Source organism: Nannobrachium achirus (genome assembly GCF_963921795.1).
Source record: "Nannobrachium achirus genome assembly, chromosome: 22".
Lineage (NCBI taxonomy): Eukaryota > Metazoa > Chordata > Actinopteri > Myctophiformes > Myctophidae > Nannobrachium > Nannobrachium achirus.
Window position 1 is genome coordinate 12,994,864 of NC_137829.1, and position 15,066 is coordinate 13,009,929.

Genomic DNA, 15,066 nt, shown 5'->3' on the forward strand with positions numbered 1-15,066 from the left:
ACAGTCCCACCCACACAGCCACATTGACATTCTCTACCTCCCACCCACCCGCACCCAAACACACAAACATAAATACTCCACTCTGTTAGAGCGCCACCCCGGCCTCAGATGGGTGTGGGGCGGATATAGTGGGCATCAGGCAGCAGGTCTTTGACGTCAGCAGCGGGGCTGCCTGATGGTCGCCAACAGCTGTCGTGACAGTCGCTGGTCGTGGTTAGCGTTACTGCGCTGTTCCACAGGGATGCGGTCGGGTTAATGAAGCTGTCGAACCCGGCCTGGACACTACCTGACGCACTTGACATCTTGAATTCTCTGCCTGAGAGAAGCTCACATGTTAACCATCATCATCCCAATAAATAAAATATGCAACTAAACACAATTCAGAAACTACACCACATTTGACTACAGAGTTAATGAAAAAAAAGTTTTGCATTTGAATATATTAACCCCCCCACACTGAGGCGCTCCCCCCAAGCCCCAAGGGCACCTCAGTGCCTCCCAAAAATATTACTTCCAGCACCCCCCCATAATTGCACCCCATCGGGGGCTGTACCGCCCCCGTTGAGAAACACTACACTAGACGAAAGGCCAGTGTAGTGGTCATCCTATACTGGATCATGAACGTGCACAGCTAATTATTTGGTGGACGGATGGACAGACGTTTGACCAACAGACCATTGTCAGAGCAACACAAGACTAGAAATGACATAAGCATAGACAAGGCTGATATTGAGTTAAAACAAAGACTAATTGTACGTGTTTGTATATTAATTGTGTTGTTTAGTTTATTGTATGTGTAAAAGAACAAAGAAGAAAACCAATGTGCAAAAAGTAAAATTAAGAAATTGTATGAGTCTTATTTTTGAACTTTAGACTCTCTAGTTTTGCATATCCCCTAGCCAGGGGCGTCACAAGGGGGGGAAAAGTGGGACTGAGTTACTAGGGCCCAAGGTGGAGGAGCCTTAATTATTTTAGCAATTGAAAAATAGCAGATATACAAGCTCAGAGCGTGGCGAGTGCCGCACTGCGAGCTTGTAGATCTGCAATTTTTTTTAAGTCGTGAAAATGTGTGCAAATCTTTGAATATTTTAAGCGAACATTTGTAACTCAAATTTTGCTTCTGGGGGGTCCCTGGAACTAAATATTTTGAGATGGGGGTCCGTGGCCAAATACATATCATTTTGGGGTCCTTCCTTGAGCACCACTGACATAGAAACATATGTTTTTTTTTTTTACGTATTTGACCGGCACTCGGTGCCGCGCTGTGAGTTTGTATATCGTTAAATAGTTAAAGTACCCAGGGCCCAGAATTTGGTGCGACACCCCTGCTTCTTTCCCTCTCTCAGTGTGTCACCTTGGCACCCAGAGAGTCCAAACTGATCGTGAGTCATATAGCACTTTAAAAAAACATCTTTGCAATTTGATTTAGTTTGGTGAGTGCTACCCAGATACGCTGGGGAGAACGCTCAAAGAGCTTCAAAGAGAGGTTCTGATAAAGAGCAAATTGGGCTCACTGGTACCGGAGAGCCTCCATGCTGTTCCCGCTTTGCTCTTTCCCCCCAGGCAACGCTGCCGAGTCACAATGTCTAAGTGGCCTGTCTTCAACAGGGGGTCCGGGATCCCTAGGGGGTCCTCAGAGTTACTACAGGGGTTCCTCCAAATCTTCCAATCATTTTTATATTAACAACGTGAACCCTATAATGTCCATATTCTGAGAACTGTAGCCAAAAATAGCAGATCTACAAGCTCACAACTCCTCACAGGCGTTGTGAGCTTGTAGATCGGCTATTTTCGGCAAAAAGGTTTGGTGTAGAGGGGAAAAAGAGCAGTACAGAGTAAAAGGTCAAGTTTATAAGGTAATGACGGCTCAAGTGGTTAAATATCTGAAACACACAACCAACATAAATCCAAAATACAGTTATGATTGTGCTGTCAAACGATGAAACTATATGGAATCTATGAAAAGGTTGTGGTGGTCCCTGCTTCATCTCTCTCTCAACTAAGGAGTCCTTGGCCTGAAAACGTTGAAGACCCCTGATCATGTCACTCAGTTGCCTTCGCCGGCAGCCCTGAGACAAAAGCACATTCACCTTTGATGAGGAGGAAGGTGGAGGGAGAGTAAATGAAGTTTCAGACAGAGAGAGAAAAGTCGCAGATAACCACAAAGTCAAGGCCACAGGAGCCTGCAGAACTAATGGTTGGAGTCTGCTTTAAGAGGCTGTCTACATTAGCTGAGGGTGGCGTCGGGAGCAGAGGTGAGCGGTGATTTAAATAGGAAGTCTGCCGGATCAAAGGCTCTCTCCCTGTTCTCCTGGTCAGGCCTTTTTCCGCTTCCATGGTTATCATAATTGCTCTTGCTTTGAGTACATGCAGCTTCCGCCAAGGACCACGTTCTCGTGTGTTAGAGCTGAGGGGCCTCAACCGAGCATAACCTGGGCTTTCCAGGTAACCCATTTTTTTGCGGCACAAACTTTCAGGCAGCTTATCTTTTTTTCCGGAGGACAGAATAATAAGAGGCTGCATGGTCCATCACCTTCTCCATGGCATGCCAGCTCTGACTCACAAGTTGACCTTTCAGAATGTTGCCTGCTGACCTCTGAACGAATGCATGTTCTTCCACTCCTTCAGACAGACACAGACACGGTGTTGTGTTGGCACTTGACAGGACATGGCCCCTTATGGTACACATTACTGCTCCCCCTGGGGAGTCAGCCTAACATCCTTTTCTGTGGAGGTGTGCCACGTGCATGTGAGCGTGTGTCGGCAAGCTTGCTCATTTGTAAGACATGTATGTGCGCCCACGTGTCTGGGTCTGCTGTACCCCTCCTTTCAGTCTGGAAGGAAGGGTAAAGGGCCATGTGTGTATGGGCTAGGAAGGATTTCTGTGTCCCCTGAGTAATGGCTACACACCAGTGCACACCTCAAAGTCACTGATGATGGATTTGTGAATTAGCGGCCTGCCATCATAGGATGGTTGCATTGAGCTTCACAGCCCATCTCTCCTAATCAAGTGCACGCAGCCCTTTTAATATGTTGAAGATAAAGTAACAGCCACTGTGATAGCATTTCTGTTAAATGAGCCATTTGAAAGTCTGGCTCATTTTTCATAATCCAGGGGAAGTCAATTAAGACTTCTATAGCTAAGGGAGCCCCAAGGAGAGACACTGAGCAGCAACGATGCCAAGGAAAAGAGAAGCAAGTGAGCTTTACTCACTGGAGGACATAAAATACAAGCCTCGTCTAGTGTAAGGAGTGCTGTCTGAAATGGGAAACAAATGGTGGGATATAAAAATGTCAGGCGCTGTGACAAGCAAGACCAATTTCCACCAGCCAGCCAGCCAACCAGCCTGCCGCGCTTGTAGCCTATGACAGGAAAACAGCAGACTGACACACCAGAGAACAAAAGCCAAAACAGCCTGATTGCTTGTCAGCAAATGGAAATCATTGGTTTATTTTGTTTGGCTTGAACCGCTCCAGTGAGACTAAAAGTGCAAGGCTGCCATGGCAGGCCCTTTCAATGACGATGAGTCAGAGGAAGGAATTGTTTGTGAGATTGAACCCTCACAGAGAGAGAGGCAGTTGTTGTTGTGCTATCTCTAAACAGCTGAGAATGTCTGCGTGATTAGTGATTACCTTATCATTTGGACGAATTATTAGTAGACGTTTCCAGTAATACAAGCAGAACAATTCATTTATTACAAACAGACGATGAATTGGTTTCCGCAGAATCTCGGTTTTTACTCCACATGAGGCTTTGGAGATAGCCAAACCCAACATGAGTGTGAGAGATAATGAATCATCAAAACCAACTGAATTTGACACAGATTGCACCCTTAACTCCAAACCTTCTTATTTAGATTTTGTTTTGTAAGTTATTTTGTGCACCTGGGTCACTTGATCAAGCTTAGCATATAATTATGTGTCTCTGCTAGGAACAGTATTTCTTTGTCTGAGGAAGAGCTACCAGGCTCAAATGTCACCTATGTGGTAATAAGAAATAAATGTCTGGGGCTTAATCCAATGTGCGGACTGTTCCTTTTGTTATTTTCACCTTTATTTCACAATGTCAGTAACAGTAGGCTATCCACATATTGTGCTCTGCTTAGGTAATACTGCTTTCGACCACCATTTGACACAACCTCTTGTTAAAGAGAATATTTTACTCAGATAAACTTAAACATCCCATTTCACCATGTACCGTATGCTTATGTTCATTTGAACTCAAGTATTAGATTGAAAAGTGGTGAAGCTGTCCTTTAATTTGAACTCAAGTATTAATTAAGTGTTTATGAACTTATTTTCAAATGACATTCAAAGACATAAAAACCAACAGAAAACCTTGGAAAGAAACCCCCCCATTCACCAATTCTTACATGCAGTGTGTGTGTGTGTGTGTGTGTGTGTGTGTGCGCACGCGCGCGCGTGTGTGCCTGCATGTCCTGATTCTGAAGTCCAACACTACCACAATACAGAACTAACAGTGAAGTCATTTTACATTCCAGCACACCCGTGGGCCTGATTTATGGACACGCTCCATTTCAGGCACACCCTGCCTGAAGCAGATCCAAGAAGACTGTTGAAAGTGATGTTCATCTTACATGGGCCAAAGCTGACTGCCACTAATATCTCTAAACACCTCAACACGTATTTCTTTTTTTTTTTTAAGTTGTCTTTGAGAACTGTGCAGCTTTAGTGTTAATTGCGATCGTAAAAACCTGCAGCTCCTGTGCGTGCGTGCATGTTTCACGCCTCATGTCACACGCCATGTTCTGACATCACAATGATGACTTGATCAGCTCAGCTGAAAGATATAGCTGACCTGTTCTGACATCACAATGATGACTCGCACTTGCAAATACATTTCGTCCATGTCCCTTTTATGTCCATATATGAAGATCCCTGATGTCATCAATATTAAGCCCATGTCTGGGAATGCCCATATATTGATATATCAGTTTCATGTGGTCTATGATGTCAAACATCTATGTCAGATGTCAGTCATGTCCATATTTGGGAAAATATGGACAAACTTTGTCCAACTTAAACAACCAACGAGGTCTGTGCATTTTTTTGGTCAAAGTTGATCCCATGCCAAAGCGCCAGCGCGCCCAGCAGTCTGCTGTCACCCAGGCGGATGCGTGCACAACCTCGCCTTTTAGGGCGAGGTTGCCTCTCGCCCTTGAGCGAATTACTGGTTTAACCGGTTTTAATGAGTTTATGATTGGCTTAGATACTACTTGAAGCTATCTTCTAAAGCAGTTTGTAACAGTGTTGATTTCATAGACAAAACTATGACGATTTTTTTTGGTCGACTACCTTTTTTGAATGACAAAAACTAAATAAGAACAAAATAAAAACTAAGCTATGATGACTAAAACTAAGACTCTAATCTATTGTCAATTTCATCAACAAATAAAAACTAGACCAAATGTCAGGGAGGGACTAGTGGAGAAGATATCCAGGAGAACTAAAAGTAATTTTATGTGTGGTTGCGCTCGGGGGTTGTGAGAATAGCAGATGTACAAGCTCACAACGCACTGCCAAACTACATTTTAGTCTACTAAATCAACTATAGATTTAGTTGACTAGAATGTTATATTTAGTTGACTAAAACTAGACAAAAAACTAAAACATTTCAGATGACTAAAATGTGACTGGTTTGTAAACATCTGTACTAAGTGCTACCATATGGAAATAAAGTATGATGTCGATGTCACTAAACCAGGGTCACGTCATGCTACGTGCCAGGTCAGAATGCCGCAGGTTCGAGCACCATTAGAGAGAGAGGGCATCTCGGCAGAGGGGTGTCTAAATCAATCATGGTGTCCGTTTACTCACACGAAACAGCCAGTTGAGTCTGACTGGAAGCAGACCTAGAATACGATTTAGACTCAGTCTACCGTGTTCTCATGCACACCAGCCCCCGAGGCCCGGCCCGGCACTCTGGCACGCATCACAACATGAGCTCATCCACAGCTGGGAGGAGGGAGACTGAGGCACCAGGGGATGGAATGGCTGTATGCAGGCAGGGATATAACGGAGGCTTAAGCCTGATTTGTACTCCATCGCACAGTGGTGTTGTGTGCCGAAAATAGCCGATATACAAGCTCACAGCGCAGTGTTCATTTTAATAAGGTGCTGAAAAATCGGTGACAGTCAAACATGGTCTTTTTTTCCCTCATTTCTGCAGAATAAGAACATTTATAACCCAAAGCCCAGGAAATGATTAAGTCGCACTGCAGAATATGGAAACATGAGCACAGAACGGGTCCTTCAATGCTACACATATACGGTACAGATAGACCAGTCACAGTGTGGAGGAAACAGAAAGGACTAAATGCATGGCTCGCTCCGGGTAATTAAGGCAACAGGTCACAAGGTAAAAGACAACCCTTTATGTACAAGGAGCATAAAAAAATAAAACGCAAGCATCAGATACATATACAGTACGCCAGCCCAAGAAAAAACAAATTAAAAACATTCCCCGTGGCTCATGTGCATGGCAACAGACTCGGGAGAGAATGTTTGGCTCCACCACAAGACAAAGGGAAAAAAGAGAGAAAAGTCACAGAAAGGTCAGACCCAGACAAAGTGGGTAAATGGCAGGTGTGTTTTGTCAGTGTCAGTACAGTATGTTTGTTGTGGTTATGTCCCTCAAGAGTTGGCGTTCACGTCTGCGGGAGCTCCAGACTGAACAGTTCAGGCTTCTCTTAACAGTGTCCATTTTCCTCAAGTAATAACGTCCTGCTGCTCTCCCTCAGTCAGTTTTGAAATCGGTCCATGCTCATTTAGTGAGTGAGTGTCACTTGGTGCGGTGACACCTGCTGGCGAACATCGTGCCTTGAACGCGGAGTAACTTGGTGGTGATGAGGTTTTACCAACATGCCCGTACAACAATCAAATAAAATCCCTCGATTGGTCGGTTGGTTCGACTCCGTCGTGTTCGACTACACTGCCAAGCGTTCAGTCAATGACCAAAGTTATTTATCTGTGTGAAATATTAACCGTTAGTGTGTAGTGCTCCCTCAAATAAATATATATTTATCTTTATGAATAAAAAGAAAAGGTAAAAACAAACATGTCAGATTTAAGTTAAAAGTTACAAACATGAATAAAACAACACCAATAGAAGACTGTGGTTCAATGGTAGACCGTATGAGAATGAATTCTGAATTATGAAGGTGTAACATGCTACCTTAGTTTTCAGTGACACGGGTACTTTGACACTTCCATAATAAAATAAAATAAACAATGGACCTTCTTGCATTGCCAAGGCTTATCCAATCACAGCCCATGACACTGGCAGGTGGCCAGTGCAGGGTCCAACAGTTTGGATAGATAATGTTCATTCTCGCATAATAACAGTCTTGAGATAAAAGGGAGATAAAAGTCTCTGTCAATATATGATTGGCAATATCACTTACAGCGTATGCCTCCCCAGCTAGTCATGTGCCATAGCTTTGAGTGGCACTAAAAACTGCTGGGAGGTCCCTTGTTTGCCCCGAACTCTGCAGCATCAGGCCTGCTGATGGGATGTTGAAGCCATCCAATATTCACCTTTATCTTCCTAATTAAGAGCAGCAGGGCCTATAGGCTCCATCAAGGCATATGTGCCCTTCCCATTCTTAACCATTATTGCAGGATCAGCCTCTAACAAGGCTCAGGATCCTTCTATGACAAAGGGTAGTGAACTAAACGGTCACAGGGGGGTGGGGCAACACGGAGAACGTTAAACATTATATCATCTGTAAACAACAACAGTCCCTCATGCCATGATTGGTTAAAAATAATTAAACCGTCGATGAGCGTTTGTTGACACACAAACGTAGGTTGTACGGACATTTATATAGATATATAAAAACGGTCAAGAAGCGTCAGATGACCAGTCAGTTGTGTATAAAGAAACTCGTGGAAAACTCTTCCAACGAGCCGAGGCCTCGTACAGTGGCGCGAATCCCGACGGATTCGTCTTATTACACACCTCACACCACACACCCTTAGTGAGGGAGCGGCCGTAGCTTCCCTCTTCCTCTTTTTATCCTCTTCTTTTGTGCAATGTCATTGTTGGGTTCTTTGTGTGTGGGTGTTTTTTTTTGTGTGCTGCCGGTGGTGTCAGACAGAGACGAAGACGTCCAGGTAGAGGCGGTCGTAGGACTCCCTGAAGAAGAGGATGAGGAGGAGGCTGAAGAGACAAGAGCCCGTCAAAGTCCAGTTCAGCCAGGACACTTCTACACAGAGGGAGACATGGAGGGGAGAGAAAGAGACAGAGACAGAGAGAGGATTAGTCTTGCATCATATTTCAAGCCTGATTTATGCTTAGTCCTACGACAGTGGTTCCCACACTGTTAAACTTGAAGGTCTCCCCTTAATTTTGACAGTGTATTCAAATGGAACCAAATGGACCTGTTAGGGTCCATTTGGTTTTATTTGTACACTGTCAAAGTTACAGACTTCTAAGGGTCAATTTAGACCCCCATAATGGAACTTAAAGAGTCCCTGAAATCCACTTTGAGAACCACTGTCCTACGACGTGTATAAATGAAGCATTAGTAATTTATCCGAGGCTTCTGAGATTTTCACTTGAAATTAATCGGGAATGACTTGCAAGTGGTTCAGCGTATTGGCTCAAGGACACTTCAGACAGGACCTGTGGCTGGACAGAGGCTAGGTATGGTAATGGGACATTTTTGAGCGGTGCACACCGGCTCCAATGCTTGACTGAGTGTGTATCTACTGTATGTATGTATGCATACACAGTACACACACACACACACACACACACACACACACACACACACAGGGTATAGCTTAAAGGAGTCATCCAGACCAAAACACATATAGGGTTAAATCTGTCTTTTATCATACCCCTTTATACCTGCTTTAGTCGATTTTTTTCATAGCTGCCTCTGTTGCTAGATTTCGGCTGCCCCTGTTGCTAGATTTTGCGGGCCCTCTCATAACTAACAGAGTAGATAGACTTTATACTAGTGCGGTTATTTCTTCAGCTTCAAAGTTAGTATTTTTTTATTGGATTGTGTTTACACAACGTCCTGAGACTAACCAAACCGCTGTTTTGACCTCACAGGCACCCTTACGTCAAACGGATTCTGCTCTGCACCAGAGCAGGGAGAGGAGAGGCTAGAAAGGGAGTGGAGGGAGGGGTCGGTTTGACAAGTAAGGGTGCCTGTGAGGTTAAAACAGCGGTTTGGTTGGTCTTAGGACGTTGTGTAAACACAATCCAATAAAAAAATACTAACTTTGAAGCTGAAGAAATAACCGCACTAGTATAAAGTCTATCTACTCTGTTAGTTATGAGAGGGCCTGCGAAATCTAGCAACAGGGGCAGCCGAAATCTAGCAACAGGGGCAGCTATGAAAAAATGGAATAAAGCAGGTATAAAGGGGTATGATAAAAGACAGATTCAACCCTATATGTGTTTTGGTCTGGATGACTCCTTTAATGAAAAGCACTGCTCAAATGCACCGCTCACTTCAAACTGGGTTTAGTGCTTTTCTAGACATCCAACCTCTCAAAGTGCTTACAATGTACTGTATGTCTCACATTCGCCCCCACCCCACCCCACACCCAGCGGAAGCAACCATGCGAGGCACCAACCTGCTTGTCTGTAACAGTTAGGTTTCAGTGTCTTGCTAAAGGACACCTCAAAGTAAAGAGGAGCTGGGGACCGAGCCAGGAAGCTTCCAGGCTGATAGACAGCAGCTGTTCCAGCTCACTTACTTGACTGTTGTGGGGATGGAAGTTTTGACCTTTTATTATAGGCTGGCATTTTAATTAAATTTTATCTTCATACTTATCTATCTTAGTTGGTTCATCTATGCATTTTTACTCTTCTGTTGCTGCCATGACACCTGAAGCTCCGAATGGGGATCAGTTAAGGCATATCTTATGTCTTATAATAGAAGATTAGATAAATATTAAGGTTACCATGGTAACCATAGGGTCGCTCTCCTGACCATAATTACATAGTGGGTCTAACCAGCAGAGCAGTAGAAAGGAATATTGTGCTCTGAACTTTAGAGACCCACTAAAGAGGTATACAACATGATGACGTGTTCCTTTATAATGAAATATAAGTAATCTAAGCACTCCTGAGAAACATAATGAGAGCCGGTAATGGAGTTGTGCTGAATAATTCATGAATAATGTATGGGTGAAATGGCTAATCAATAGAACGGGCCAGGAACCCCTGCCGTCCTGTAAATGAAATAAGAACAGCTTGCAGTCTTGCAATCATGATTCCGAATAATTCAACAGTATTGGCTCCATTTTCCACATTATCATTGACCCACACTTGAACCTAAACACCGTTTGTTTGGAGAGGTTCACTTTGCTCTTTTCAAGCCCCATTAAGCAGAGGAAAGGTGCTTGGGTTGTCTGCTATAATATTGGATCTGAAGGGCAAGTCAAGAGGCTAGACTGAATGCCTCAAGCCACAGGCCTCTCAACTAATCAACACTAAGACCAATACATTTCTCTATCTCACACGCACGCGCACGCACACACACGCACACGCACACACACACACACACACACACACACACACACACACACACACACACACACACACACACACACACACACGCACGCACAAACAAATATCCAACCAGTCTGGACAACAGCAAAATCAATTGTCCTCTTTTCAAATGTAATTCAGCAGCACTTGCTGCACAGCCAGCTGTCTCAGCAACGTGTTGACAAAGGTGTGCACCGCGGTGGGCACCGTGGTAGGCGAGAGACCCGATGCAAACATTAAGCAAAGCCTAAACCCACTCCGCAGAGCCAGAGGCAGGACTGATGGCACGGTGGCAGGTGGCAGGCAGGCAGCTGCTCAAACCCTGGACCACACTGTCACAGCACATAGAGAAACAAGTCACACTCACAACACACATCCGGGGGGAACCGCACCGATGCATCTTCACTCTCACCCAGGGTTAGGGTTAGGGTTCGATCGCATAATGCCAAATGCCGACGATCAATTGCCGGAGCACTGCAGTGCTTTTTTTAGGTGAATGATACTGTATGGGGGTCGACCGATATGGGATTTTCATGTTCGATATCGATAAGTCGTGATCAAAGAGGCCAATAACCGATATTATGAACCGATATGCATTTTAAGTAAAAAAAGGAAAAAATGTATCCCCCAATTTGAAATAGTGGTTAATTAATTTATATATTTTTCCCATCCTAAATGTCTAGAGGCTCACATCTAGTCGCCACATACTAGAATAGCGTTAAAAACGTATTCCGCAGCAGGAAATCGGTGAAAATCAGTAACCAAGCTGCAAAAGATAAATAAATAATAAGAAAAAAATATATCGAAATTGTTTTCAACTTTTTTTTTCTCGATATCGATATAATAAATGTTATGAATATCGACCTCGATTATCGCCCGTTTCGATAATCGGTCGATGCCTAATACTGTATGTGCTTGGCACCAATGCCCCCCCCCTCCACCTCATCCTCATTAACGTTAGAGGGAGAGGGAAAGGGAGGGAAAAGCACCCACAAGACAGAGAGAGACGGAGAGAGGAGATTACAGGGTGAAGAATGTTAGAGCGCGGGATAGAGGAAAAGCGAGACGGAGGGGTTGAGTGAGGATGTGATGGGGATGTGTGAAGCTTCCAAAGGCAACCTCGTTAATCAAAAGCCGGTGTGAGCAGGACAACGGGAGACCTGGCAAGGAGACAGGTTAATGGAGTTGTATTCGTCTGACCCACCGTCTCTCCCTCTCTTTCTCTCTCTCTCACTCACTTTGTCTTTCCTTCCCGCTCCCTCTCTTTCAGACACATATGCATCATAGAGACACTCATCCATTTAAAGTGTGTGCGCGCATGTGTGTGTGTGTGTGTGTGTGTGTGTGTGTGTGTGTGTGTGTGTGTGTGTGTGTGTGTGTTGTTTTTAAGGTCTGCAGCCTTGTGTGAATGCTAATATGGGCCTGAGGACCTCTTGGGTAATTCAATATGGTGCCTTGGTAAAAGTGGATAAGCAGCTCAATTGCTCCCCTCTGACATGCAAGGAAGAGCCTGGAGCAATGTGTGAGGAGACAGCCCAACTACCATGGATCTATTTAAATACTCTTAGTAGGAGTAGGAGTAGGAGTAGGAGAAGGAGTAGGAGTAGGAGTAGGAGTAGGAGAGGAGAGGAGAGGAGGCCAGTCCCTAAACTACAATTATGTGCAAGTGGCTGATTTAGATTTGAGTCTCAAAACTTTTTGCATATATGTTGTATGTCGCAAAAGCACAAAATTGGGTGACTGGTTAATTGCGCTCTCTCTCTCTACAGCTGACAGCTAGCTAATCAGCATGTCAAAGTTTGCTCCCCCCGGTCATAACAGCAGCCGCACTACACTCTGATACAATAAAAATGTATGACATCGCCTGAAATTTGTCAGAGCACAGGACTCGTTACATGGGGCGCTTTAATTGGCTGTGACCCACCCTGTCACATTAAAAGGCTGTGGCCGTCATTCGCTAACCCGAAGAATATGAGGTGAATAATCTCTGTGATGACGCGGTAATAACTAAACTCTAAATTGAGAAAAAAAAAGAAAAAAAAAAAAAGCTTTAGACCAGGGGTCTTCAAAAGGGGGGTCCGGGACCCCTAGGAGGTCCTCAGAGTTACTACAGGGGGTCCTCCAAATCTTTGTGTGATTTCTTTTATATTAACCACTTGAAACCTAACGTCCATATTCTGAGAACTTTAGGCAAAAATAGCAGATCTACCAGCTCACAGCACGAGGCGTTGATCGGCTATTTTCGGCAAAGAGGTTTGGTGTAGAGGGGAAAAAAAGAGCACACTGTGTGTGAAAGGTCACGTTTTTTTAAGTGTTAATAAATTAAATATTGACGGTTCGAGTGGTTACATATCAAAATACACTGATAATTGTGCTGTCAAACGATGAAACTATATGGAATCTGGGGGTCCCTGCTTCATCTCTCTCTCAGCTAAGGGGTCCTTGGTCTGAAAACTTTAAGACCCCTGCTTTATACATCAATGCGTAAAAATATGATTCAGCTGCTTCACCACTTTCCGCTAATGTCAACTGGTTATCTAACAGTGGTGTTCAACACAGTGGTGCGTAGCCATCAGTCAGTTCATCACATTAAAGAGCCTATTACAGTAAATGCCCCAGTCAGCAGGTTGGTGCTATGGATGAAGACCGAGGCCTGAGGGACAGATAGCGTATGGCCTTAATCAGTCTTAATTGAGGTCACCAGAGAATTGTAATTAATGGAAACTTACTCTTAACACATGGGGTGCCCAGGGTTATTCAACATTTAATCGGCAGGTGCCCATGGCAACCCGCCATTTTAGCGTCTTTTGAAGGAGTAAATATAATCCGAGTATGTCCTGTTTATTTTCACGATAGTATTTTCTTTCAGTCAGGCCAGTTTTCTAACAATCGCGGGCATCAGTGCTTTTGTAACGGCCGGTAGAGAAGGCCGCGTTTTAAACATGAAGGTGATTTAAAAGTCAGATTAGCACATTTGTGCAGCAGCGTTACAACGATGTGAATGAGTGAGACAGACCTTCCTGGTCACGTGGTCTCGCGCTGCATTTCGGAAAATGGAGTGTTTTTCGTCACCACGGTAGCTTCGTACAGTAGCTACAGATTAATAGTTTACTGTACAATGCGTCGAACGCGTCAATAGCCACAGGGAGACATCAAAGAGATTGACGCGTTGGCATGTTGTGGACCTCCTATGAGGTCCTCCCAGAATGTCCCCTTAACACTAATAGTGCCTCTTAATCTGAAGGTTGCTTGGTGCCTCGGTGCCACGCCGTTTCCTCCATAGGCCGCCGCTATTATTTTGAAGGGCTGGAAGGGGGTTGTTTTTGTTTTTTTGGATTATCACTTGACGGCAACGATTACGTCATCTAGTCACATGACAGTGTGGGCCCAGAAGAGAAGATGGCTGCGCCCAGCTTTTGTGTACAGTATGGAAGAGTGGAGACCATCCTTTGTATAAGAATGACTCTTTTGGAGAAAATGAAGTTTCTTTATGGGCCTCTCAATGGATTTACTATGGAGGGCGTTCACTTCGTGTGCACGCCCGACGTGCGTTGTAAACAAATCGCGGACATTACCGATGCGGGCGGGACCGGAGCGACGTACAGTAAGTAATAATACCTTTACTGTATATACAGTAAGATTGACAGTCCTCACCGTCAACGGCGCCATGGTATTAACCCTTTCAATGACGGTGAGCGCCGTCAACAGCAGCAGAACAGTTAATGGTAGCTTTTTGAGATTTGACTTGAAGAGCAGGGAATAGTTACTGGCACCTGCATTAGCATACCGAGAAGTGCATTAGGCATTGAAAATGTGTACTGTATGAATGTGATAAGATTTATTGTAGATTGATGGTGGTTGGTGAGTGCCTACCTGCATTATTCAAAAGGCTAGTGTGCGTGTGTGTGCGCGGTTTGTGTGAGCTCACTTGTGTAAACCCATCTACGGCAATATATCGTTTGATTTACCCATGTCAATGCTTTCTCTCTTGCTCAAGCCTTGCTCAAACCTCTCCCAAAAATAAAAAGGAGAAACGGCATAATAAATAAAACTGTTGATTCTCTCAGGAGCGAGGGAGCTCTACACAGAATTGGCTTTCTTTTTTTCTTTCTCTCACCTTGACAAACTTCACATGGGGTTGAAAAAGTCAGCCGTATTCCCTCCTGTCAAGCGTGCAAAGTTTAACGGAATGGAAAATGGGAGAGGGTTTTTGAGAGGGAAAAATGGTGGCAATTATTTGACTGTGTGGGTGCCTGGTGGCTCATACAATAAAAACCTTGTGAGCACAAGGACCAAGTTCAAATCTGACCCCTGTGTTACCTTGTCCCGGGTTTCCGGCAGTGGTGGAACAAGTACTCACATTTTTTACTTGAGTAAAAGTGTCAATACTGCAATGTAGAAATACTCCATTACAAGTAAAAGTTACTTGAGTAAAAGTACAAAATTAGGTCCAAAATGATAAAGTACTCATTGTGCCCAATGTCCCATTTCAACATTTCAAATGTGTACAAATCTTGTGAAAATAGCAGATT

At 44.2% G+C, this 15,066-nt stretch overlaps 1 protein-coding gene across 1 annotated transcript in view; it reads right to left on the reverse strand.

Annotated features, from left to right (window-relative positions):
• Positions 1-6,161: 6,161 nt before the first annotated feature.
• The window catches only part of slc49a4 (solute carrier family 49 member 4), a 65,806-nt gene continuing 56,901 nt past the window's right edge, over positions 6,162-15,066 (reverse strand). Inside the window, exon 9 of the mRNA XM_080753336.1 lies at positions 6,162-8,228. Coding sequence (XP_080609462.1) covers positions 8,113-8,228 — 116 coding nt within the window. The 3' untranslated portion in view covers positions 6,162-8,112. The remainder of the gene's footprint in view (positions 8,229-15,066) is intronic.